The following is a 25,955-nucleotide window of genomic DNA, read 5'->3' as shown; positions in this document are numbered from 1 at the left end:
ATTGTGATATAAGAAAATACAGCACCAGAATATTATTATGCAATAAAAATCACAGTAATATATGTGAGTTGTTTTGCAAATCTTACAGCACTAAGTAGTGGAACAAAGTGTATTCTCACAAACTGGGACATGACTAAAGAAACTATGATATAAGATAGTAAGGTAGTAATGGCATGTTTTTGTGCAGTAGGAAATGCCAAATAAAGGGAACTGAGAGAAACGTAGGAGGATTTTTATGAACTGATGCAGAATGAGATAAGGGGACTCAACATAAGATAAGAGAGATTTTTATGAACTGATGCAGAATGAGATAAGGGGACTCAACATAAGATAAGATAAGAGAGATTTTTATGAACTGATGCAGAATGAGATAAGGGGACTCAACATAAGAGCCTACACAAAATCAACAACGCAAATGAAAAGGAATCCAAAATCTGTAAACTGTAAACCACCACCCTGAGAATGATCTCAAAGAGCATATAATGGGATAGAATTCTTTCTGCAGAAATGGGGGACTACAAGGGCAGACCGTTGGTGACTACTGGCAGGGTTATAGAGGGCAGGGTTGCAGGGGGAGGAGGACTTAGCAATATTTGGAAAGGAATGGGATGTAAAAGCAAGGGCTTTTAAAAAAATGTTTTTGATTGATTGCCATGCACATGGTGGAACAGAGCTTAGCACTGGGGTGGAACCCCAATAAACACACATGTTTGTACTCAAAGTGCTTGGGGAAAGTCTCAGGTTCAAGTATGCATTAAGCAGCTGCCTTCAGTTCTTAGGGATACTGCAGACTTTCTATCATGGAAGGGGTCACCCCCACCTTCTGGGGCTGTTTCAGACTTTTTATAATAGGGGAGTCACTCCCACCTTCTGGGGATGCTGCAGATTTTCTATAATGGGAAAGTCATACCTACTTCTTGGGGATGCTGCACTTTCTATAGTAGGGGGGGTCATTCCCACTTTATGGGGATACTGCAGACTTTCTATAATAGGGGGATCATTCCTACCTTCTGGGGATGCTGCAGACTTTCTATAATAGGGGGGTGACTCCCACCTTCTGGGAATGCTGCAGACTTTCTATAATGGGAAAGTCATACCCATTTCTTGGGGATGCTGCACTTTCTATAATTGGGGGGTGACTCCCACCCTCTGGGGATGCAGAGACTTTCTATAATGAGAAAGTCACCCTCACTTCCTGGGGATGCTGCACTTTCTGTAATAGGGGGATCGCCCCCATCTCCTGGGGATGTTTCAGACTCTGTAGAATGGGAAGGGCAGTATGGGGGCGAGTAGCAAAAAAAACTTCCTCTGCCACTCCTGGAAGGAAAAGAAATCCATTCTATAAAGAGATTGTAATCTGGCTTCACGAGCTGTTCCTGTCTGGATCTGGCAGAGCCCCTGCTTTCATTTTCTCCACAAGTCCCGCTCTGCAGAGTTGGGCCAGGCCAAGGAACAGTGAGGGCATTAGGACCGAGAGAAAGACACCCACTTTGCTCCGTATTATGTCTGGCACGAGGCTCCCTGACTGAGAGCTGGAGTTATGTGTGAAACAAAGTCAGGGGCTGACTCGTTTCCATCTGTTGATCCGACCTGACTCGGAGCATCCAAACAGGCACCCGGGGCTGTCAAAGCTGCTTGGGAGAAGGACCAAGCGGCTCCCCGGGGCATCCATTAGCAACTTGGCCAGGGCAGGAAAACACAGTGGAAGGAGCAATTGAGAAAGATGGATGGATGATTTTTTAAAAATCATTTGCAAGAAAAAGGGGCAAAAGTGGGGGAGGTGGGAGGTGTGGGGGAGCGGGGAAATCTAAGCTGAGGTCAACCTCAGAGGGCTCCTGAGCAGTCACCAGAAGCACTCTGCACAGGAGTGGAGGGCTCGTGTCCGGCCAGAGCCGAGCCATCTGTGGGCAGCAGGTACCACCTAGCGCTGGCAGATGTCGGAGGGAGGCAGGAGACCCCGTTCCCGTCTCCTGGGAGGAAACCCGCTGTGCTAGAAGGCCCTTGGCCTGGGGTGAGCCCCGGACCTCCGAGGGAGGCCGAACATGAGCTGCTGTGCTAGGGGACCTCCGGCAACATGCTCCTGAGGAGGCGGGCCAGAGGCGGGCCCCGCAGGCTGCAGTTCCTGGCCGGGGTGCTGATGCTGGGATGCTTGCTGGTGACGGTGACCCTGCTGCACCCCCCGCTCCAGGACCTCTCCGGGGATCCCTCGGCCCAGGCGGAGAAGCCCAGCCCCGCGCTGGGCCACCAGGTGGACTTTGGCAAACCCCAGGACTGGGTGCTGGAGACCGAGGAGGAGAGCCAGGAGTATTACCCCCTGGAGGGCCTGGCCCCCTTCATCTCCCTGAAAGAGGACGAGCTCCTGGTGGCGGTGGCGTCCCCCAGGGACAGGCGGAACCAGAGCCAGAGCAGGAGGAGAGGGGGCTACCGGCTGGTGGGGCAGCAGGGCCGGAGGCCGGAGGAGGGAGCCCTGGCCCGGCCCGCTCTGCCCTGGGGGGCCGAGCTGGAAGGCCTCTCCCTGCCAGACTCGGATGCGGATGATGGGGAAGAGAAGTTTGGGCCGGACGCCTACGGCTTCAATGAAGTCCTAAGCCAGCGGATCTCTCTGCGCAGGGAGCTGCCGGAGGTCCGCGATCCCCTGTGAGTAACTCGGCCTCCCCCTCCCCCAGGCCTCGGGAAAAAGGGGCGGCCCCTCAGGATTCCCTCCACCTCCTCCCTCCCCTCCCGAGGACCTGTTATCTCCCGCCAACCCCGAGCTATCTCCCCCTATCGCGCTCCCACTGATCCTGGCAGTCTAGAGCTGGAGGGGACCTTCTAGGCAACCCCCGCGGTTTACAAACGGGCACATTGAGGCCGGGGGCCAACCTGTCAGAAGCCGGGATGGCCGCGCCAGAGCTTTAATCAGGGCCCCCGGCTCCGGGTCCCGTGCCCTCTGAGCACCGTCCTAGAGCCGGTCCCACGGCAGGCTGGGGCGCCGGGACAGCGCTCCCCTCCCCAGCCCCGCGGCCCCCGAGAGCAGAAGGGTTCGTTTGCGTGGGGCGGGCTAGCCCAGCGAAAGCCTTGCCCACGCCGGGCGGCCGAGCCGACGGGGAGGCTAGCTCGGGGAGGAGCGGGCTCGGTCGGCTTCCCGGGGGGGACCCGAGAGCCCCGGGCTCGGGCTCTCTCCGCACGGAGCTCTGTGCTCAGCTCGGAAAGGAGGGGCTCGCCCTGGCTGATCTCTCGGGCTCCCTTCCCACCGGGGAGGTTCCGCGAGGCTGAGAACGGAAGGCTTTCTGCTTTTATTGTCAGTTAGTTGAGGCTGGTTTTTAATAGACGGGACTCGCAGACTTGGAGTCGGAGCGTTAAGATTGCTAACCATGTGGCCATGGAGAACTCCCACTTACCCTCAGGTACCTCATCTGCAAAATGGGGAAAATCAAAGCACAGTATTCCCCAACCTGGAATAATAGACTGAAACGAGAGAGGAAACGGGGGAGGAAAAAAAAAGGCTGGGGTATACTCTCCTATATGACCATGGTCGGGGACCCAGGAAACCCATTAAGAGGCTCAGCTCCAGATGGGCTGCCAATCAGATCAGGATAGAGCCATTCTGCTCTGGGAGTTCCCCTCCCCCACTGATGAAATCATCAATCTGGATGAAAAATAAAGTGCTATATAAATACCAGATGTCATTGAGTAAGATGGAATCATAATTTTTATTATTCATTATTGATCCAAAGTATCAAAAAAAAAAAAAAAAAGGCAATCATATTCCAAGGACACTCAGTGATGGAGTGCTTGCCAAACCTGAGTGACTCAGCAGCCTGACACCATTCCCAAGAGGTAAGTTCTGAGTGCTGAGGTCCAAGACCAAGAGCTCCAGGCCTACAGAGGTAGCCACGCTCTAGGCTGGAGAGCAAAAGCAAGACAGGCAGAGACCATGACCCTGGACTTGGATTTGTCAAGGGCTTCCTTCCTTCCTTTTTCTTTCTTCCTTCCTTTTTCTTTCTTTCCTTCATTTCTTTCTTTTCTTCCTTCCTTTTTCTTTTCTTCTTCCTTTCTTTTTCTTTTTTCTTTCCTTCATTTCTTTCTTTTCTTCCTTCCTTTCTCTTTTTTTTCTTTTTTCTTCCTTCTTTCCTTTATTTTTTCTTTTATTTCTTTTTTCCTTCCTTTTTTCTCCCTTTCTTTTTTCCTTCCTTATTTTCTTTCTTCCATTCTTTGTTTTTTTTTCTTTTCTTCATTTCTTCCTCCCTCTCTCCCTTCCTTCCTTCTTTCCTCTCTTTCTCTCAATCGATCCATCATCCATCCATTCATTTATCTCCTTCTGCCTTTTCCCTCATTGTTCCAGGTCTTTAAGTGTCAAAGTATAGAACTTTTGCCTCTTTGCCTCAATTGCTCTCTAGCTTTAGTCACTGAATGGGTGTGACCTCAAAGTGAAACGTTTAAAAAAGACAAGGTCTCTCACTGCATCTAGGGCAATCTCCTGTCAAACTGATCTCTATCTGGTCACTGGACCCAAATGGTTCTGGAGGGGAAAGTGAAGCTGGTGACCTTGCACAGCCCTCCCTCACTGAACTCCAGTTCATTTGCATGTAATCACATCACCTTCCTGAAGTCATGGTCCTCTTTGAGAAAAAAAAGGGCAAACAACAACTATATGTCTGTCAATCTGCCTACCTGTCTGTCTACCTATCTATCCATCTCTCAACCTATCATCTCTCTTTCCATTATCTTTCTACCTACTACCTATCTTTTATCTCTTTCTATTATATATTTTTATCTCTTCTTATAACATGATTAGCCCAGAAGCAAAAGAATGATGATAAGGAGAAAGACAGCATTTTAACTGAGACCCTCCCCTGCTTCTTTTTGAGCAGTAAATCCATGCTTGTTTGATGTGTGTGTGTGTGTGTGTGTGTGTGTGTGTGTGAGAGAGAGAGAGAGAGAGAGACAGAGACAGAGACAGAGAGAGACAGAAGGGGGGGAGAGAGACACAGAGAGAGAGAGACAGAGAGAGAGAGAGAGAGAGAGGTGAAAGGAGCAGGGAGAGTAAGAGAGATACAGAGAGAAAGGAATAAGAAGGACAGACGGAGGAGAGAAAAAGAAAAGAGAGAGAAAGAGAATGAGAGACAAAGAAATACAAGGAGACAGAAGTGAAAGGAGATGGGGAGACCAAGAGACACAGACAAAGAGAGAGGAGATAGAAAGAGTCAGAGGAGAAAAAAAGAAAGGAGAGAGAGACACACAGAGAGAGACAGAGACAAAGAGAGACAGAGAGGTGAAAGGAAAAAGGTGGGGAGAGCAAGAGAGATACAGAGAGAGAGGAGGAAGAAAGAGAGGAGAGAAAAAGAAAGCAGAGCCAGAGACAGACAGACAGATGGCTAGCTGGGAGAACCCCAAGGCCATTTCCTTAGGCTGGACAGTGCCCCTTGCGCATCCATAACGGTTTCAGACAGCTTCTCATCTGAAGTAGGCTGTAAGGAGGGGGGGGGGGGAGGAGGGGAAAAGAGGTGTCTGTTTCCCTATAATCCTTAGTTCTGCATCCCCCAGAGACAGGACTGGCCACTTCTCCCTCCCTCTTCCCCCGAGAGGGGGGGTCTCCTCACTTAGCCAGGAAGACTGAAGGCCCCTGATCACTTCCCAAGGTTTGTGGTGCCCTCTGCTGGCATAAAGATGTAAAGACAGGCCGACAGCCCAGTTACCTGCCAGAGGAGATCAGGGTCAGGCAGAGCTGAGAGCCTCTGGCCAGGTGTCTGGGGCCGCCACGGGCCACACCGGGCGGGGTGGGAGGGGCGGGGGGCGGGGAGAAGTGGGACGCGAGCAACCCTCCTTTTAAAAAATAATTGGACCAAGAACGGCCCAGCCCCCTCCCAAATCTAAGGGAATGTGGGGGAGGGAATAGGACAAGGTGGGGGGAGAAAGGTGTGTAAATTAATGGCAGATGAGGTGTGGAGCCCACGGCGGGCTAATTAACTACTTAATGAGAAAGGGATAAAGGAGGAGGGAGGGGAGAAGATAAGGGCACTGGGAAGGTTAAGTCATAGCAAGCAAGTTACCAGGTAAAAGTAAAGTTCCAGGGCTGCCAGGAATAGAAATAGGAAATATGTACAAACGTGATAGCAATGATTAGGAGTAGCATTTATTAGAAAAAAAATTAGGAGTAGCAATTATTGCTCTTAGACAAAGTCAATTTTTTTTTAAAAGATTCAATCAAGGGAGAAATCTATATTAGATCATATTAATATTTAGATGTATGTGTATGTATATATACATGAGTGTATGTCTCTGCATGTGTATATATGTGGATGTGTGTGTTTGCGAGTGCAGGTGTGTCTAAATGTGTGTATGTTTATATAATATGCATATGAGGTGTGTGTGTGTGTGTGTGTGTGTGTGTGTGTGTGTGCTTAACTGTAGCCTGCTTGGGGCAGGGGGAAAGATTGAAAGGAGAAAAAAAATAAAGTAAAAAGTGCACAGCAGAGGATGAAAGAAAACCTGCAAGGAAGCAAAGAAAAGATGGACAGTCGTGAATGCGATGTTTTCTATTATATATGCTTTTTGGAAAAGGAAATTTTTTGTTAAATATTTTGAATCTTCCCTGATGTTCTGCTGGGCACGACAATTTTTTTTCTTTTTCTATTTTGCTTTTTCTTATTTTGCATTTAAATTTTAAATAAACAAATGCATCTAAATAAATCTTTCAAAATTGAAATATTAAAATTATGACTAAATTTAAGTGTTTATATATTTAATATCAGGAACTCACTCTCTCCAGATCAATTAGGTGCTTTATGATTAAGCAATCAATTAAGCAGACATTTACTACATGACTACCGTGTTTCTGGTACTATGCTAGACACCAAGGATACATATCAATCAATATTTATTTATTAAACACCTACTATGTGCTAGGCACTACCAGATTTTGAGAACACAAAGATCAAAGCAGTCTCTGCCTTCAAGAAACTTACGGTGACTTGCATTATAAGGAAGGTTCGAAGCCTCTGGGGACAGCACCCCCCAAGAAGTACATCTTCAAAAGCTAGCCTAGGATGCTCATGTCTTTTAAGTGAATCCAGGAGGAAGTACATCTAATTCAGCCCCTGCTAATCCTTCCCCATCGTCCAGATGAAAATATCAGGGCTAAAAGCCTTGTCCCCAGTTGGAATTGGGAACCAGACCCAGTCTTCTTAAGGGTCAGCCCAAAATCCTTTCCCTCGGCTCTTAGCCTATGGCAGCTATCACCAGCATGGAACCATCCAAGGAGAAGTCCCTAGCACAGATCCCAGATCATTGGGGAGATGATACTAAACCGCTCCTAGTCTCTTCCACTTTTAAAGAGAACCAAGCCTACCGAGTCCCTAGCACCCCTACATTCGGGTAAAATGCCCAATGGCCCTTGGGGCCGCCAAGCCCCGGGCATGACTCTCCAAACCCTGCAGAAATCCAAGAGCAGCCCTCCCTCCCTGGGCTTGGACCATCCAGGTGGCTTTTCCATCTCCTCCTCCTCCTCCTTCAAGATTCTAGGTACGTGGCTTTCCCTGCAGGACCACCCTGTCCAATCCTGCCCACCTCGTCTATTCCCTGCCCTAACACTGAGCACCCTTCATGGACACAGCCCTGCGCACGGTATGAAGGCACACATGCCATTTAAGTACAATAAGTGTTTATCGAGCCCTGGTAGGTTTGATGAGCAGTGACAGCTCTTGAACTCCCTGAGACTGTGGAGAAGGGCTGGACTTTGGAGGGATGAGGTGGATGGGGAGCCAACCTGCAGGCTAAGAAAGCCAATTCAACCCCTCCTAAGAAAGTGATAATCTAGTATTGTAGGTATCTTTAAACTGTAAATATCAAATCAGATGATGATCTACACTGCGGGAGGGAGTTTCTTTATCCAGGAGTTTTCTAGAGTTGTGATTCTCAGGATCAGTCCCCATTTCTCTCCCTTGCAGTCTGAAAAATCTGAATTCAAACTCATCTCTGACACGTCCATGCTATGTGAGGGCCAAATAAAACGCTTTGCTTCCCTCAAAGCCTTCATGATTATAAATGTTTTCAGTGATATATATTATCATGGCTAGTTGTAACTCTAGGTCAGCAATATTTGTCACTAACGTATTTCCTGGGGGGAGCCCAGAGCCTGCGTAGAAATGAATGGTGTGAGAGCCAGTGATGGCAATGGGAGAGATCCCAGGTGTTGTAGAAAACTCGCCCAGGGGGTGAAATAACGGGAGTCAGGGTGACAGGTGAGTGAAGAGGCAGGAGGTCACTGTGGGCTAGCCTGGAGAGCTTCATGGAGTTGGGCCAGAGGATGAATGGAGTCCAGTTGGGAGGCTCGCCTCGGGTGTCTAGCTCTTAGATGCCCTGCCCCAAAGACATACAGTGGCTTCTGTAGAGTAGGACTTCTTATGTCTCTTGTGCTTATATCGGTGGTTTGTGGGCTCCATGGCTCCCGAGAGGTGGTTCGGTCCTGAGGGAAGGGCTGGCTTCATGTGCCTTCCCCTTGCCCCAGGTGCCTTCCCCTTGCCTCTGCTTCCCTCTCCTTAGAAAGCCACTGGCCTAGGGTCTGAAGGTCTTCCCAGCTCTGGCTCTCCAATGCTCCGCCATCTAGGTCTTCCTTTGCTTTCTCCCTCCCTCTTTTCCATAGCAGAGCCAGCAGAAAGTCCTCCATGGGGCTCCATGGGGAGTGAGGGTCCTGACTGGACAGTTCCATTCAAATCCAAGGGAGGTTGGTGTTGACTGTCCCCAGCAGCCTGAGTGGGCCTGATGCTGAGGGGGTGGGACCCCCAGGGAAGGGCCGGGAGAGCAGAGGGGTCAGGAACTGAGTGCCAGTGACCCCTGAGATCTGCCTCATGGCTCCCAGTCTAGCCTGCACAAGAAGGTGATGCCGGGTGGGTGCCCCCCAGGGACAGCTGGCAGAAGAGCAGAGTGAAGTTCCGCTAGAAGGCCCTCTGGGCAGATCCTCCGTTCTCCTGCCCTTGAACAGTCACTTTATTGTATGGAGATATTTAATTCCACAAATATTCATCAAATGAGAGAATGTCTGTAAATCACAGCTTAGAGGCTCATTTTCTTCCCTTCCTTATTTAAGCCCCAATGGTGGCAGAGCCCCCGGCTCTTAGGAGCCCGGGAAGGTGGGGAAGCTGTAAAGGGCTTGGTAAGAAACCAGGTTTCAGGAAGCTTTGTGGTAGTTGGTCCGTCATTTCCAACTCTTCATGAGCTCACGTGGGGCTTTTTTGGCAGATACTGGGATGTCGGCCCTTTCCTTCTCCAGATCATTTCACAGATGGGGAAAACGAGGGTGAAGCACCTTGCCCAGAGTCACATAGACAGCAAAATCTGGGGCCAGATTTGACTCAGGTCTTCCTGACTGCCCCCAGCCACACCATCCCGCTTCCAATCGTCCAGTTTTATACCCTCCAAAGCACCATTAACTCTCTTCTCAGTCCCTCTCCACACCAGCCAGTTGCTAGGGCTTGCTGATTTTGCTTCTCTGGCCTCCATCCCCTTCTCTCCACTCATGTGGCCAGTCCCCTAGTGACCTCTCACCTAGACTATGGCTGTAGCCTCCAAAACTGGCCTCCTTCTGCCCAGCCTCTCCTCCCCTCAATCCACTCCACCCAGGGGCCACATTGGTGCCTCTAAGACTGTGCCACCTTCCAGTCCACGAGCTTTAGTGCTTTTCTGTTGCCTCAAAGAGAAAATACAAACTCTTCTGCTTGGCAGTGAAGTCACAATGAGGAAGAGGAGGAGGAGGAGGAGAAAGAGAAGGAGAAGGAGGAGGAAGAGGAAAAGGAGGAGGAGAAGAAGGAGGGAGAGGAGAAGCAGGAGGAGGAAAAGGAGGAAGAAGAGGAGGAGGAGGGGGGAGGAGGAGGAGGAGAAGGAGGAGGAGGAGAAGGAGGAAGAAGAGGAGGAGGAGGGGGGAGGAGGAAGAGAAGAAGGAGGAGGAGGAGAAGGAGGAAGAAGAGGAGAAGAAGGAGATGGGTGGAGAGAGGAGGAGGAGAAGGAGGCCTTTTCTGATCCTTCCCAGGATTTCTCTCCTCCATCAAAAACACTTTGTAAGCATTTGCTTCTCTGTGTGCGTGTTGTCCAGTAGAATGGGAGTTTCCTGAAGGCAACTGCTTGAATATTGTCATTCCCCAGCTCTAGTATGGTGCCAGGTACTTCGTAAGAGCTTAATAAATGTCCGTGGAATTAAACTGTTGACTGGAATTATATGAAGAGAGGTAGATGGAGGAGCTAGCAAGAGCCTTGGCCTGAAATCTTAGCTTTTGTCCTTGATTATACAAGTCAACAATCAAATATTCTTGTTCCTAGTTTTAAGGATGATAATTTTGAGTCTGTGTGCCTGTGAAGGGGAGCTAATATTATTGTTAGATCTGCCTTAGCTGGTTGTTGGGATCTAAACCCTTTATGAACCTGAGAGTACCAATGTGATACGGTGATTATTTGGGGCAAATGGGCAAAAAAGAACCCCAGAGAAATGGAGATTAATAAAGATGAATTCGTTGAGTTCCTCACTTAATCAAATTCAATACTTGCTGTGTGCTCCAGGACAGATCATCTAGCTGGGAAATGTAGGGGATATTTGCCTTTGCAGGGGGATTGAGAGGGAGGCCGAGTCCAAGCCCCCGTGAGCACTGAGCATTCTCTGTAGGAAGAGGGCTCTCTATGCAGGGGCAGCCAGCTTTCAGTTATCTGTGAATGGATTATCCACTTTGCAGGTGATACAAGGCAAACCTCCTCCAGCCCCCCATCCAGCTGATTCCCCATCTGCCAACAGCAGGGCTTTTCCAGAGAAGGGCCAGAGCCTGGGTAAGTGTGAAAATGGTGGAGCTTATAGACGTGTCTCTGGCTGTATCCAAGGCCTCTCCCCGCTGGATCTGGGAAGCTGGGCGTTATTTCTGTACCAGCTGGAGGTCTGCTCCGTTAGATTATGGAGAATGTATTTCCACCTAGAGAGCTAATTTTATGCTATTGTTATGACTGTCGCCGGCTCTCATGTATAGATGCCGGGAAAGACCAGTTCCATTCCTCCAATGCAGTAAGTGCCTACTATGTGCAGAGCACTGAGCCGGGGACTAGCTTTATGAGATCACAGTCCTTCCCTGCTGGATGGATGCCATGTTAAACCTATAGAGTGCAACAGTCTAGTCCAAATTACATAGTCAAGCTATACTAATCAACAATCAACGTAAGGATTACTTTTGTTTTTAGTTTTAAGGATGATAATGATGAGTTAGCGTGGCTTAGTGATTAGAGAGTCAAGAAGACTGGATTCAAGTCTTGCCTCTGACCTATACTGGTTGTGTGGCCCGGGAGAAGTTATCAAAGCCTTTAATTTCCCAGGCAACTCTTTAGGATCCTGCTGATCAATACAGGTGAAGGAAGTTTCCTCACAAGGAGCTCCCTTTACCAGGGACTTCACAGGATCAGTCCAAAACTATCATCATAATGATTCGCCCCCCACAAGTCTTCGTCTGGTGTCTCAAGGCATCAGACAATAGTTACAAAGTGCTTAGCCCAGCATCTGGCACATAGTAGGTGCTTAATAAATGCTTATTCCATCCCATGGTGGTGTGGTGACCCTGGACTCTCAAAGGCCGTGTCAGCTGGGCACATGGTCTAGCAGGTTCTTCTATGCTGAAACAGCTTCAAAGATGGTAGCCCTAGTGACAGCCTCTGTTTGTTTGGGGATGACCGGCCTCGCTAATACAGGGAGGGAGGCTCACCACCAGCATTCTGGGACGTAGGAATGAATTCTTTGGCCCTGGCAACTCACTTCCCCCCAAAAGAAACAAATCCAATAATTATTATGAATAGCTAATTTGTGCACTTTAAGACTTGCAAAACACTTTACATATATTACTTTATTTTATCCTCACAAGAACCCCATGAGATGGATGTCCTTGCTATTTTGCAGTTGAGAAAACAGAGGCAGAATGAAGTTTAAGGGACACACAAGTAAAGTTCCACTGCACAGTCTGAACTCGGGTGCTCCTGTCTCTAAGCCCAGTGGTCTCTATTCCCTGCACTGGAGAGCTGTCTCAAAAGGGGCCCCGGTCCCACGTGGCCCCCTTCTGTCTCTACAACAATTATGACAGAAATGGAGGCAATCCTTCACTTGAGTGTAATTATCCTTTTTATTTTTTGGACTGACCCTGGGGAAGTGAATTCTTGGTGAGGAACTTCCCTTTAATAATGCAGATCTGTCTGTGCAGCCTTACAAAATCCCCCTTCGTGGCCACCTGTCCAGGCTGGTGAGAGAGGGCAGGATACCCCCTTACACACCCCAGAATGTGGACGCTGGGAGTGAGTAATTGCTTCTTTTTTCTGATAAGGACATTTCTAGCTAGAGAGAGCTTGTGTGTCTGGTCCGGAGATCCAGACGGCCTTAGCTCTTTCAAACCCTGGGAAGAGCCGAGGGTTTTAATGGCTCACAACAAATGAGAACCACTGGCATCCCCTCCATGACCAGTTCTCAGCTGTAGAATAAAAGAGGCTTTCCCAGAACCACCAGAGTTTCCCAGGCAATTTGTGGTCCAAGGGGAGGCTCGGAAAAATCCTAAGGCCCAAAATGGCTTTTTCCCCCATAACCTTTCATTCTAAATGCACAAAGAAGGTCACCCCTCTGTTTCCCTGGTGGAATCTAATGAGCTCCCCAGTTACACATATCATAGAAGACCCCAAAACCTCAATTCACAAGATCACGGGGTAGGAGCGAGAAGAGCCTTGGGAAGCCACGTAGTTGGGCTCCCATGTTTTCAGCCAGCATCCCGAGGTTAAATAGCTTGCCCAGGTCACAAAAGCATAGGAGACAAAGGTGGGATTTGAAACTCGGTCTGGTGACTCAAAATTAGTGTTTCTACAAACCAAATTCAAGTTGTGTCAGGTTTAAGCACCTGCTTTGTGCAGAGTGCCGAGGACCCAATGAAAACAAAGGGTCCCTTCCCACAAGGAGCTTATATTATAAAAGACCCTGTCCTGCCCCTCCTTCCATCAGCCCCGGGCACTCACGATCTGGCTGCTTATTGGAAACGTTCAGGTCACCTCCCACTCATGAGGCACCATGTCCAGGAGAGCCCGGTGGTTTTGACAGGATTGTCCGAGGTTTCATCCCCGCCCCTTCTGTGTCCCAACTAAGCCAGAAACCCCGACTCGGCAGATGACGCCCCCTTTGCCCTCCCCCAAAAGAACCCAAAGGAATCGCCACCTTCTTTCCAGCCCCACCTGGCTCGCAGTGAGCCGCTCCATCCGGCCATGTCTGCCTGGGCCTGCCTCCCACTCACATCGCCTTGCCAGACACAGAATAATAAACCTCTGGCTTCTCTTAAAAGCCTCTAATGGGCCACGAGACACAAGGGCCTGCCAGACTTCTGTTTGCATACGGAGCTCCCTGGTCCAGAATCCCGTCCACACCAACCCCAGACCAGGTTCGCCCAGAGTACAGAGGCTCTCCCCAGGACGCCGAGTTCTGAGGCTTTCCGCCCTCCTGCTAATGACTCTGTTCTCATGGAAGGGGGCCAGACTCACCCCCCGGGAAAATGAAGTTGTCTGCGGGCCAGGGACGGCTCTGCCGGGCACTCGCTGCAGGAGCCCCTGTCCTGGAGGAAGCCCGCGCCAGGTTTCCAAAGCCCCCCATCATATGTAGCGGGAGCAGCGCCGGAGGACCCCGCTTCGGATTTTGCCTCTGATGCTTACTCCCCGGGCAAAATCAGAGCCGTCAGTTAGCCAGCAAACAACGTAAATGGGAGGTTCCTGGGACTCCGTTGCCTATAAGATTAGAGAGTTAGTCCAGCTGCCCCAGCTTTGGGATACAGTCTCTGATCTCAACCTCACTGCTTCCATTTCCCCCGAACAAGCGCTGAAAGCGCGCTCCCGCATATGAAAAGTCTAATGAAGATCTAAACACTGTAATACCTGGCTCTGCGGGCGACACTTGAAGGTGGCCAAAGTGCTCTCCGTGGGTAACCACCTGGGGGAGCTGCGGGCAGGGTTTGGAGGGTCCTAAGCGTAAGGAAGATGTGCTTTTCTCTTCTCTCTTGCTCTCCCATCTTTGGACTTCGGAGTGTGAGCCCTCTGATTTCCTCCCTCCTTTCCAGGGGAGTGATAAGGGTAGGAAGGGTAGAAAACAAACTTCAATTCTGCTTTGTGCAAGTTTATTAAAAACATTGAAAATATTAATAATCAAAATTCCCTGATCTAACTCTAAGCCCCGACGCTAGGATTTAAAAAGGAAGCCGGGATCAGAGCTCTCTTCCCTGTGAGACCCATCCCAACCATTCCCTGGCTCCGCTGAAGCCCAGTGGTTCGCAAATTCTGACCAGCCATACCCTCCTGTCAGAGGAGAAATGGCTTCTGAGGTGTAAGGAAAATCACAATCAGAAACAACTTAAGCAACAGCTCAGTCTTGGGGTAACTTGCTGCAGGATGAATGGGAGATGGGGATGGAGGAGAGGAAAGGGGAAGGGAGAACCAGATACTTCACCCGCCCTTCCATCCCCCTTTGGGATTTGAAAAGACAAACGGAAGACAATATTGTCTCCTCGGGACAATAAGGCCCACAAGCCACCGAGTTAGGATCCCGCGGTCACTCCCAAGTCAGGGGAAAACAGCTTGTTTCCTCTTCCCAATTTCTCGGTTTGTCTATGGAACAATCAGCGAATCCCAGCTCAGCCTTAGAGGCATGAGAAGGACTGTACGGCATCATCTCATTTGGCTCCCTAAAGCGCCTTGGGAAGGCGATCCCGTTAGGGCAGAGCCCCTGCTGTACAGAGACGGCAGCCGGGGGACAGCGAGGGGCCGCCGCCCGCCAGGACGATGCGCCCCTTCTCCCTGGGAGACCCTGCTCATTCTCGGTTCTGTTTTTCTCCCCTGTCGCCCTGTGACCCCCAGGTGTCTGCAGCAGGACTATGGTGACGACCTGCCCACGGCCAGCGTCATCATCTGCTTCCATGACGAGGCCTGGTCTACCCTCCTCAGAACCGTGCACAGTGTCTTGGACACGACCCCCAGAGCCTTCCTCAAGGAGATCATCCTTGTCGATGACCTCAGCCAACAAGGTAGAGGCCTCCCCCTCCCCCACCGCCTTCCCCCCTCTCGTAAGGCTTCGGGTCCCAGGGAGAGCAGCGGGCGGGCACTGGCGAGCCCGGGCAAACTGGCACAATGCGGCCTCAGGGAAAGGCTGCTCTGCCGGGTCTCGGGAGCTGGGGGCTCCCCCTCTGCCCCTCATTCTCTCTGTGGCCTCAGACAAGTACATAGCGGCTTCGGCCTCAATTTCCCCTCCCTGTAAAAAAGGGCACCTGCAAGGCAGGGGCGGCGTGGAACAGCGGGCGCGAGGGACCGATTTGTAAGAGGAGGAGCCTGAACAAGGCACACGACCACTTGGGGCCACATCATCTTTCTGGGGGGACTCCCCCAATGGGATCTCATTGGCGTAGGGAGCTCCCAGGGAGGAAATTCTCCTGCCCACGCCCCTCCGGCCTCAGGTCAGTCTCCTATAGAGAGGCTCGGGCTGTGGGAGGCGAGGTCACTTGCTGGTGTGACCCTAAGCAAGTCACTTAGTCCCCTTTGCCTCAGTTTCCTCATCTGTAAAATGAGCTGCCCCAGTGTCTCTGCCAGGAAAACCCGAAGGCAGGGGGTGGGGGGTCCAAAGCAACGGAACCCCCAGAGCCAGCGAACGGCAGAGCTGGGGCTTGTAGCTGGGCCTCCAGAATCGGGGCCTCCAGAAGCCGGGCCTCGAGGAGCCATTTGTTCAGGAGCCATTTGTCCAGGAGCCGGGCCCGGTGCTCTCTCCTCTGCTCACCGCGCTGGGTGGAGCCAGGCTGCCCCCTCTGCAGCCCAAGGCAGTGAGCCCGGCTTTCCCACCGGTCGGGGCTGGGGTCCCGCTGGCAGAGCACTGGGCAGCCCTCAGTTCACAGTGCCCTGGCCGCTGCTTCCAGGCCCGCCCCACGAGTGTGAGTAGATCAGAAGAGATAAACCGTAAGCCAAGCCAGGACAGTCAGAGCCCTGCTCCCAGAGAGCGGCCTGGGACAACTTTCAGCTCCCCCTCCCACCCCCCAAAGCCCCCCAAAGGCCACGACCGAAGGCACCGGCAGCGGTTGCTCAGTGGAGCCGCGGTCGCTGATGCCCGAGCGCCGCCTGTGGAAAACTCAGAGACCCAATGATGATGATGATGATGATGATGATGAGGACAACAAGCTGCCATTGATGCGGCTCCTGCCACGTGCCGGGCGCTGGCTGAGGCCTCTCAAAGACGCTCACAACAGCCCTGAGGGAGGGCCTGGTGTTGTCGCCCCCGCTTTTACAAATGAGGAAACTGAGGCACAGGCTTCGTGACTGCGGGCAGAATTTACAGGGGGGAGGAGAGACTACAGAAATGGACCGGGTGCCTGGGAGCAGCCCCGAGCTTGGGCGGCCGGGTGGGCGGATCACGGGCCTGGACTCGGGGGCCTGACTCCAAAGCCAGACTCGAACTCCTAGTAGCTGTGTGACCCTGCAGGTCAGTCAGCCCTGATCCCCTACAAAGGGAAAAGAGAAGTGAGCTTCCTGGAGCAGGAGGTAGGTGCCTCGGGGGACAATGGAGGAATGAGCCTGCGGTGTGCTCCAGGCTCACAGCCTCCCCCAGAGGGTCTGATCATCCAGGGACACCAGAGCCTCCTGCTCCAAAAAGTCCTCTCAGCGATAGGGAGGGGGAGCAGGCTCAAGGTATAGGCTCAGGAAGCTGATTGTTAAATGGTCATAGACAGCATTCGCACCTTGGAAAGCAGCAAAAATTACAAATGCAAGCCTAAGTTCCTATTTTGCTGATTGTCTAGAGTTAAGAAACCCGTGTTTAAAAAAATGTTTATAATTTAAGCTAAATTATTACACAAAAGTGTATTGTGCTTTTTGGAGAGCCAGTAGTTAAACATTTACTGGCACACTCCAGGGGGAAATCCATCACCTGGGAAGTAGCTGTCACAAGACTCAGGCAGTGTAGTATTTAGCTCCTCAGGTGAGGCATCATTAGCTCCCTTTTCATGGCTCTTATAATAAGCTTGTTTCCCTGGTTTCTGATTCCTGGCAGCTAGTGAGGGCAGGACTTGTCAATGAATAGAAAAGAATTGGAAGAGGAGATCAGGCGACTAAAAAGTGGGTAAAACCTGTGTTCCTGTGTGTGATGGCAGATGGGCTAGCTTAGCAGAAGGAATAATTAACTTGGGGGCCCTGGAGCTGGGTTTAAATCCTGCTCCATGTCTCTCTTTGTCTCCCTCTCTCTGTCCTCTCTTTGTCTCTGTCTCTGTCTCTGTCTCTCTGTCTCTGTCTCTGTCTCTGTCTCTCTCTGTCTCTCTCTCTGTCTCTCTGTCTTTCCCTGTCTCTGCCTCTCTCCCCCCTTCCTCTTCTCCCTTTCCCCCAAGCACACAAGGTCCTGGGACAGGGGCTGTTTTATTTTTCTCTGTCCCTGTGGCACAAGCCAGGGCCCCATCCGTATCTGTCGTGTTGTACGACACAGCCTTAAGAATTAGCTGGGCCCTCCTCAGATTTCCCAGTCACACAAGGGAGCGCCCTGGGTTCTGACGGAGGAACCCCGGTTCCGCGAGCGAGCCCACTGGGAGGGGGCTACATCTAGGCCCAGAAACAGAGGAAATGCCCCGCCCCCCAACGCCTCGCTCACGAGAGCTGATGAGTTTTTCCAGCCACAGAAATTTCTGCGGCCCTTGGTGAGAAGGTTTATTAAATAGCTCCTTAATCCCTCCTGATAAACTTCCACCATTATAGCCATTCCTCTGGTACCGAAGCTAGAATTTTTAGACCTAAAAACACCCACAAAAAGGAAAAAAGGCAAACCTCAGAGGAAGGTGCAGCATGTTCCATAGACGCCTCTTAGTGGAGGAGCCTCGCTAGAATGGGGTGAGACAAAGTCCCGGTGGCACGAAGATGGAGCAGACTCACTCACTCCTTCACCCACGGTCAGCCACGCGGTCATGCAGTTCCTTCCCACTCACCTGGAGTTGCCTTAACGAGCCCTCGCATCACTTTCGCAGCGCAAATGACAAAGCTGACTTAAGGGAGGGTTCTGCCCGACTCCCGCGTTATTTCCCCTGGCGCTGCGCGCTGCTCGCCCGGGGGCCACACTGCTCATTATCGCTGAGGGGATTATTGGTAAAAGCCGACCCTCGAAGCCCTCACAGAGTAACGCCCTCAGCCTCAGGGTCAAGGCTGTGGCCAGCCCGTTAGCCCCGTGAGTTCTTCACAGCAGAGTTAGTCACTCAGCGTTCCCCGTGACCATATACCGTGAGGAACTAATCCCTGACTGCCCCCGGTTCTACTAGCTCATGTTCTTCTAGGCTTGTTCAGTGTTCCGCATACTCCGTGAGCTGGGGCTCCCGTCACTCCCATTTCACGGAGGAGGAAACCAGCAGCTGGGGCAGGCACGGGACCGGGTCCTCCCGGCTCCCTCCGGGCCCGGACGCCCCCGGCCCTGCTCCCGGGGGCTCCACACCGGCACTGACGCCCATCCCGTCCATCCCAGGTCACCTCAAATCGGCGCTCAGTGACCACGTGGCCCAGCTGGAGCGGGTGCGACTGCTCAGGAGCAACAAGAGGCTGGGAGTCATCAAGGGCCGCATGCTGGGGGCCGCCCGCGCTGCCGGGGACGTGCTGGTCTTCATGGACTCCCACTGCGAGTGCCACAAGGGCTGGCTGGAGCCTCTCCTCAGCAGGATAGCCGGGGACAGGTACCACGGGGCTGGGGGGGGGGCAGTGGGCACCTCGGGGCGGGAGAGACCCCCAAGGGCTGCTGGCCAAGGGGCCCTCGGTGGGAAGCAAACCTCCGAGCCGCGGTACCGTAGCTCGCGCACTGCCGCGTTACTGTTACAGCGGCGGCAGCTCCCTAGGGCTCGCAGGGCGCCTCACAAACGTCCCCGCCTTTTATTCTCACAACCACCCGGAGGCAGCTGCTGTCCTTCCCTTCCTTTCACACGCGGGCAGAAGCGAGGTGACTTGCCCAGAGTCACGCAGCCGAAGGCTGGAGGCAGGACTTAAACCTCGGTGCCCGCCTGCTCCGGGGCCCCCCGGGGCAAAGACCAAGCTCTAGTGAACTAGAGCCAGTTCAGGGCAGATTAAAAAAATGATACTCGGCAAATCTTTGGGGCGCTCAGAACCGATGAGTGAAAACCTAGGCTCCCGGGTGAGCTGCCTGGTCACGTCCCTGCTGCCACAGGGCTCTGTATACCTCGGGAGGAGCGGCACTCGGCGGGGGGCGCCGGCTCTGCTGTTGGCCCGAGGGGCGCCCCGGCTCTGACCAGTGTGGGCAAGTCACGGAACACTTTCCCTACCTGGAAAATGGGCTCCACAGAGCCTGTGTCCTGCTGTTGTGAGGACTGAACACTAAGCCCGCGGCTCTCTATGCTTGTGGGCCAGGAGTCCCTTCCTCAGCCACAGGGGTGCCGGGGCTGCCACGGCTGCAGGCCGGCACCGGAGATGCTGCCGGGAGGATCGAACTCCCAAGGCCGGGGAGCTGCTGCGTCTGCCAAGGACGCTTTGGAAAGAGCTCTGCTCGTAACGGAACAAAGATAAGGGGGTTTCCAAAGGGAAAGGCCGCTCCCCGTGTCCTGAAGGCCGCCCCATTCAGATCCTGCCTTGGGAATCTAAGGTGGGGAAAGGTGGGAGAAGGGGGCAGGTCGCGGGGGAGGGGGCAGGTAGGGGGAGAAGCCGCTTCCTTTGTGGAATCGGGCATTTGCTAAGGCCCGCTGGACAGACACTGCTGGAGAGAAGCAGAGGGGTCAGACGCTGCGGTAGAGATGAGAGGGACCATGAGACCATGCAGATCGGAGAATCTTAGATTTAGATTTGGGAGGGACCTTGGAGGTCAGAGAAATATCTGGGAGGGACCTCGGGGCCTGAGAAACATCTGGGAGGGGTCCTGGGTGTCTGAGAAACAAGTGGGAGAGATCTCTGGGTTCTAAGAAACATCTGAGAGGGGCATTGGGAGGTTTGAGAAACATCAGAGAGGGATTTTAGGAGTCTAAGAAATATCTGGGAGGGGCCTTAGGGGCCTGAGAAACATCTGGGAAGGATCTTGGGGGTCAGAGAAATAACTGAAAGTGACCTTGGGAGGTCTGAGAAACATCTGGGAGGGGCCTTGAAGGTCAGAGAAACATCTGGGAGGAGTCTTGGGGGTCTGAGAAACAAGTGGGAGGGATCTTGGGGGGGTCTAAGAAACATCTGGGAGGGGCCTTGGGGGTCAGAGAAACATCTGGGAGGAGTCTTGGGGGTCAGAGAAATAACTGAGAGGGACTTTGGGAGATCTGAGAAACATCTGGGAGGGGCCTTGGGGGGTCAGAAAACATCTGGGAGGGGTTTGGGGGGTCTGAGAAGCATCTGGGAGGGACCTTGGGGATCTTCTCCAAAACCATCTGCCCAGAAAGCCGGCAGCCACGGCCGGCTCACTTCCCATTCAGTGGCTCCAGGGCAGCCTTTCCTCTGATTCCCGGTTTAGCTGATCTTTTCTTTCTTTCTTTTTTTTTTTATTTAATGATTACTTTATAATGACAACATTATTCCTTGCACTCGTTTCTTTTCCGATTTTTTTTCCCCCTCCCTCCCTCCACCCCCTCCCCTAGATGGCAAGCAGTCCTTTATATGTTGGATATGTTAGCTGATCTTTTCTCATCTGGACACTATCCAGGGATGTGCTGGTAGATGTTTAACAGCCAGTCTGGGGAGGGGAGGGGAAGGGGATGCACATGAGACACTTGAAAGTTTAATCTGCATTAAGAACATTTTTCTCCATCACTTCCTTATATCTAGAGCAGGAGTGGCAAACTCAGAATGGATCCCTGCAGGTCATATACTGACTCAGAAAACCACACAATAATATCTATATTGTATTATATATTTTTCAAATTTCCCAATGGCACATGGATCTGGTTCAGGCTGCAGTGGGAAAGCCTGCTGGGAGTTGGAAACCTCTGGAATAGATAATCGACTGCATAATAAATCAAGCCCTTTGCAGGGCTCGTTGATTCTCCAGGTGTAAATAACAGCTCACACTGAAAATGGAACCACCAGTGGGGGGGGGGGGGGGGGGGAGGAGGGAGGCTGGGTACAAACCAGCCCTGGCCACCGAGGAGCTATCCCAAGAGCCACCACGGGGGGCCCTCAGGTCGGCCACAGCTTTCATGCTTTAGAGACTGGGTTACTCCAAGGTATGTAATAACACAGCACCTTCAAGAAGACACTTTTATTAAGAGGATGAGGTTTGGCCCCGGGGACCAGTTTGGGAGTTTCCCAAATGGATCTGGCTTGATTTCTTCTCCCTAGTCTATCCTGGACACATCCTCATCATCAATCTGCGCCGTCTACACCACACACACACATTTATAAACTCACTTTGTGAGTGTGTGTGAGTGTATGTGTGCCCGTTACATATATTTATATGGACAGACAGACTCACCCAACGAATAGGTCATCCATAGCCCCTTATGTGCAAGAAACAGAACCTTCTGTACGTGCCCAATCCCTCCCGGCGCCCACGATGCGGGTCACTGGTGGCCGGGGCCGGCCCAGGCTGTCCCCCCGCCTCCAAGTCTGCCTCCTTTCCCTCTTCCACTTCGCTCCTCCCAACAGGACACTCAAAAGCCAGATCTCCCCGAAGGCCTTTCCCGATTTCTCAGTGGACATACTCCTTTTCCCCAATCCCAAACTCTTCCCTTTGGTTTTATTTCCCTGTCATTTTCCCCCAGTAGAATGGGAGCTCCTCAAGAGAAGAAACAATTTCATTTCTTTCATGCTGTTCTTGTGTCTCCGTTGCCTCGCACTTTCGTTGAAACAAGTGTTTAATAAATGCTCGTGGAGCTGGGAAATCCAGGTATCCGGGAGAGAAGGAAACGACATTCAGAAGTGGTTAGTCACCAGTTGGGCTGAAGGACAGAGGATGCCGCCCCACGCCCGGACATGTGGGCTGGGTCCAGAAGGGCTGCTGAGTCCAAGCTAAGCCACGTGCGTTTTATTTAGTCGATACGAGGGAGCCGCCGCCGTAGCCGAGCATTTGGTAGCACCTGTTTATTAGGAGGAGGCCTCGGAAAGCAGGATGAGGAAGGAGAAACATGGAGCAAGTCTAAAGTCAGAAGTCTGGGGCCAGATTTTTATTCTGCTACTTCTCCGCTGTGACCTCGGGCTCTGGGACTCACTTTCCCCAACTGTAAGATAAAGGGATCAGGTCAGATTAACTCTATGCCCTTCCCTCTCCTAAACAAGCAAACCCTGTCAGCCCATTTAAGACGCAGTCGGGAGGACACTGAGGAAGCTATGGAGGTGTCCAGGTGAGAAAAGGTGCCTCTGGTAGTGAGAAGAGAAAGGAGGATGGGAAAACTCCACTGGAGAATCCACCGGAGCCGGCACCTGAGGCAGAGCAGACAGAGAGAGAGACTGGGGGCCGCTGCCCTTTCCATCCCCTCCAAGATGTAAGGTTCTCCTGGCCCCCCAAGACTGTAGTGAGAGGAAGCCGCTTCTGCTCCCTCTCCATGGGGGGCCACTTCTAAGGCAAGGGGGGAAGGTCCCCAAAGGCCTTGGATCCCGACGCCCTCATTACCGCCAACTTCCCGACTCATCTTCACTGGCAGAGACAACCTGACGCCCCTCACGGCCTCTCCCTGTGACTGCCCGCCTCCGGTCCCCAGGGACGGAGGGTAGCGAAATGGGTCTCAGAGTAAGCACACAATGGGCCGGCTTCCCAGGCCTGGGCTCCGTTTCAGGCGCCACCACTCGGGGTCTCGGCTGACCCTTGGCTTTGGGCCTCAATTACCTCGGGTCATAGGAGTGGGCCTGAGCAGTTAGCAAACTGACGGGGTTTGTAAAATGAGATCGGGACAGGGAAGGAGGAGCTCCAAGCCCCCCGGGTTAGCTGCCAGCCGCGGGAGGGGAAGTTTCCTCCCCCTCCCCCCATTCGTCGTGTCACTGAGATGTGCAGAACCCTTGGGATAGAAGAGAATAGGGGCAGGAGCAGAAATCGTGGGGACCGACCCCCCAGAATTCCACTGTGAAGGGCATTTAGGGTTAGAGTCGGGTCATCACGGCCTAGCTCAAAGCTGCCCCTGCCAAGTTGTGAGGATCAAAGGGGACAGTGTTTGTCCGGTGCTGGCAAATCTGCAGGAGCCACATGAATCCTGGTTGTTATTATCATTGTGATTTGTCACGGAATCTCCATAGAATAATGTGGCTGTGGGGGTGGCTAGGGGGGCACCCTGGGGTCTGGAGTCAAGAGGGCTGAGTTCGAATCCAGCCTCAGACACGGCACTTCCTAGCTGTGTGACCCTGGGCAAGTCACTTAACCCTGAATGCTCAAAAAAAAAAAAAGCATGAGAGCTGATGGCAGCGGAGCAGGCAGTCCGGTGCCTGTGGGGGCTCCAACTCCCCTTGTGTGCTTGTTATACTGGGCCTTTATAAAATGATCCCTTTCTTCCACTCTCTCTTTATATTCACCCCACGTCTATGGTCTCAGAAAAGAGAGATGTGGTCACATGATAGCTCAGGAGCAGATTTGAGCTTCCTAAGGACTAACAGGAGCAGGGATTAGGGATGTCAGGAAACAAGGGGCTTCTGGGAACAGCTCTGTCAGGGACCCGCTGCCCAACTCGGGCTCAGTTTCTCCGCCTGTAAAATGGAGATAATCCCTCTATGATAATCAACCAATAAGCAATGATCATATTTATTATTCTGCTAGACACTGGGGAATTCCTGCCCTCAAGGAGCTTACATTCTCTTGGGACAGGAAACACCTGTGCATGTGTGTGGACTTGCCAGATTCCCAGATTTAGGACCCACAGGGTCCTCAGAGGCCTCTAGTCCAACTTTGTGATGGATTTTCTGAGATCCTGATGCCAAAGCTGGGAGCTGGGAGGACTTGGAAGGAGGCAGATTTCTATCCGATGCAGGACAATTTTCCCAACCATCAGACCCACCTACAAATGAGGGGAGCACTTGGGGAAGTAGGGAGCTCCCCCTTGCCGACTAGAGGCAGGGGGACTGACCCCCTTCTGGCTGCTGAGGGGGCAGTTCCTGTTCAGAGCAAGTTGGGTAAGGGGAGCCTGGAGATCCCTTCTTCCTACACTCAGTCACGGGCACCCTCCCCCCCACGAGGTTTTCACTGTCCAGGATCGTTCTTACCCTCACTGAATGGTTCTCTTTAGGAGTCGAGTGGTGTCTCCTATCATTGATGTCATAGACTGGAAGAATTTTCAATATTATCACTCCGTGGAGTTGCAGCGAGGAGTATTTGACTGGGAATTAAATTTCCACTGGAAACCTTTGCCAGAGCAGGAGAGGAAGGTGCGCCAGTCTCCCATCAGTCCCATCAGGTAAAATGTGCTTTCCCAGCATTCTCTGTTCTTGTCTTTATAGCATCAGCATCTGCTGGGAGCACCCAGTGTGAACCCAAAAGGGTCATGCCGGCCCCCTTTTTATCTTTCTGCACTCAAGCCCCCTTCTAGATAATGGTGCGGAATGGCAGCCAAATTGCCAGTCACGTGCTACCCCCCTGACCTTTGCCAAGCTTTATACGGAGGGCTTTGGGGTCAGGCAGGGGCAAGACTTGCCCAGTCACACAGCTAGTAAAGTGTCTGAGGCTGGATCTGAACTCAGGCCCTCCTGGCTCCTATCCATTCTGCCATCTAGCCGTCCCTCTCTCTTCCGAGCCCCTGGGAGGGTCCGTAGCTGGGAACAAAATCGGTTCCTTCCCAGTTTCGTCTAGACCTAGATTGAAAACAAAGGGACCTGGCTTTGAGCCCCAGATCTCACAGCCAGCTAGGTTCCCTCTCTGGACTGTGACCGCCAGTATTCCTTCTAGCTTTGGGAGCCCAGAGGGGAAGGAGATCACAGAGAGAGACCCACCGTTGGCTGATGGGTCTTCCCACCCAGGACCTTTTTATACACTTTCACTGCACCTCCACAAGCCCTTACCGACCACCTACTGTGTGCACTAGGTGATGATATAGAGAGCAGATGTAGACAGAAAACAAAGACACGTAGATGGCAGATACAAAACAGACAGGTAGGAAGTTAGATGGGGCAGGAGACAGAACAAAGAACAGGTGATTTTCAATCGATAAATGGAGAATAAATAATTGTTTGTCATTCTCCAACTGGTTTGGTTGGAAATGCGACATGTGCAACAGAACAGTTTCTGGGAGCCCCTGGAGGGTGCAACAGCGGAACCCGAGCCAGCCCTGAGAGCACCGGGAGGCCCAGACAAGCTCCGAGGGGCTTGGCTCCGGCTGGCTGGGGCCATTCACACAGCCCGAGAGGGGAGAGCTCAGGACTGGAAGGACCCACAGTGATTCCTTCAATAGAGGCAGGAGAAGATGCAGCACGGTCCCCTGGGAGTGCTGGAGAATTCAGAGCAAAGGGCTCGGAAGCTTGACTTCCCCAAAGCCGAGCAGCCCCGGCTGCTGTCCACCCCTAGTCCAAGCTTACTGAACGGGGGGACGAGGCTTTCTAACCCACAAAGTGGCCGAGCTCGCCCTGAAATAACCGCCCTCTCACCCTCTGCAGGAGCCCTGTGGTGCCGGGCGGAGTCGTGGCCATCGACCGCCATTACTTTCAAAACACTGGAGCGTATGATTCTCTCATGTCCATCTGGGGCAGTGAAAACCTGGAGCTGTCCATACGGGTAAGTGGCACAGGCTGGGCCCCCAGCCAGACTCCCAGCCAGACCGCACATACATCTCTGGGTTTTCACTGAGGTTTGGGGTGGGGGTGGGGGTCTGAAACACAGGGGGCCCAGAGGTAGAAAACTGGCCATCTAAGGACCTGCCAGGCCCCTCTACTCCCTCCATGAGCACACCCTGCCTGTGGCCAGGGCCTCCGAGAGGGCAGAGTACAGAGCAGACTGCCCCCCCACATGTGCTTACACACTCACACACACACTCACACACACACACACACACACTCTCTCTCTCTCACACACTCCTCCCCACGCACACACACATACACACACA

The 25,955-nt window shown here is 52.4% G+C and overlaps 1 protein-coding gene across 2 annotated transcripts in view; it reads left to right on the top strand.

Annotated features, from left to right (window-relative positions):
- Nucleotides 1-1,185: 1,185 nt before the first annotated feature.
- The window catches only part of GALNT15 (polypeptide N-acetylgalactosaminyltransferase 15), a 36,927-nt gene continuing 12,157 nt past the window's right edge, over nt 1,186-25,955 (top strand). The window contains exons 1-5 of one of the 2 annotated variants that reach the window (XM_051961449.1): nt 1,186-2,637; nt 14,872-15,038; nt 18,491-18,695; nt 24,150-24,317; nt 25,510-25,627. In XM_051961449.1, coding sequence (XP_051817409.1) covers nt 2,075-2,637; nt 14,872-15,038; nt 18,491-18,695; nt 24,150-24,317; nt 25,510-25,627 — 1,221 coding nt within the window. In that variant the 5' untranslated portion in view covers nt 1,186-2,074. The remainder of the gene's footprint in view (nt 2,638-14,871; nt 15,039-18,490; nt 18,696-24,149; nt 24,318-25,509; nt 25,628-25,955) is intronic. The other variant, XM_051961447.1, reaches the window with a different exon arrangement.

The sequence above is a fragment of the Antechinus flavipes genome, chromosome 5, assembly GCF_016432865.1.
Source record: "Antechinus flavipes isolate AdamAnt ecotype Samford, QLD, Australia chromosome 5, AdamAnt_v2, whole genome shotgun sequence".
NCBI lineage: Eukaryota > Metazoa > Chordata > Mammalia > Dasyuromorphia > Dasyuridae > Antechinus > Antechinus flavipes.
The sequence above is the reverse complement of the archived record's forward strand: the minus strand, read 5'-3'. Positions and strand labels throughout refer to the sequence as shown.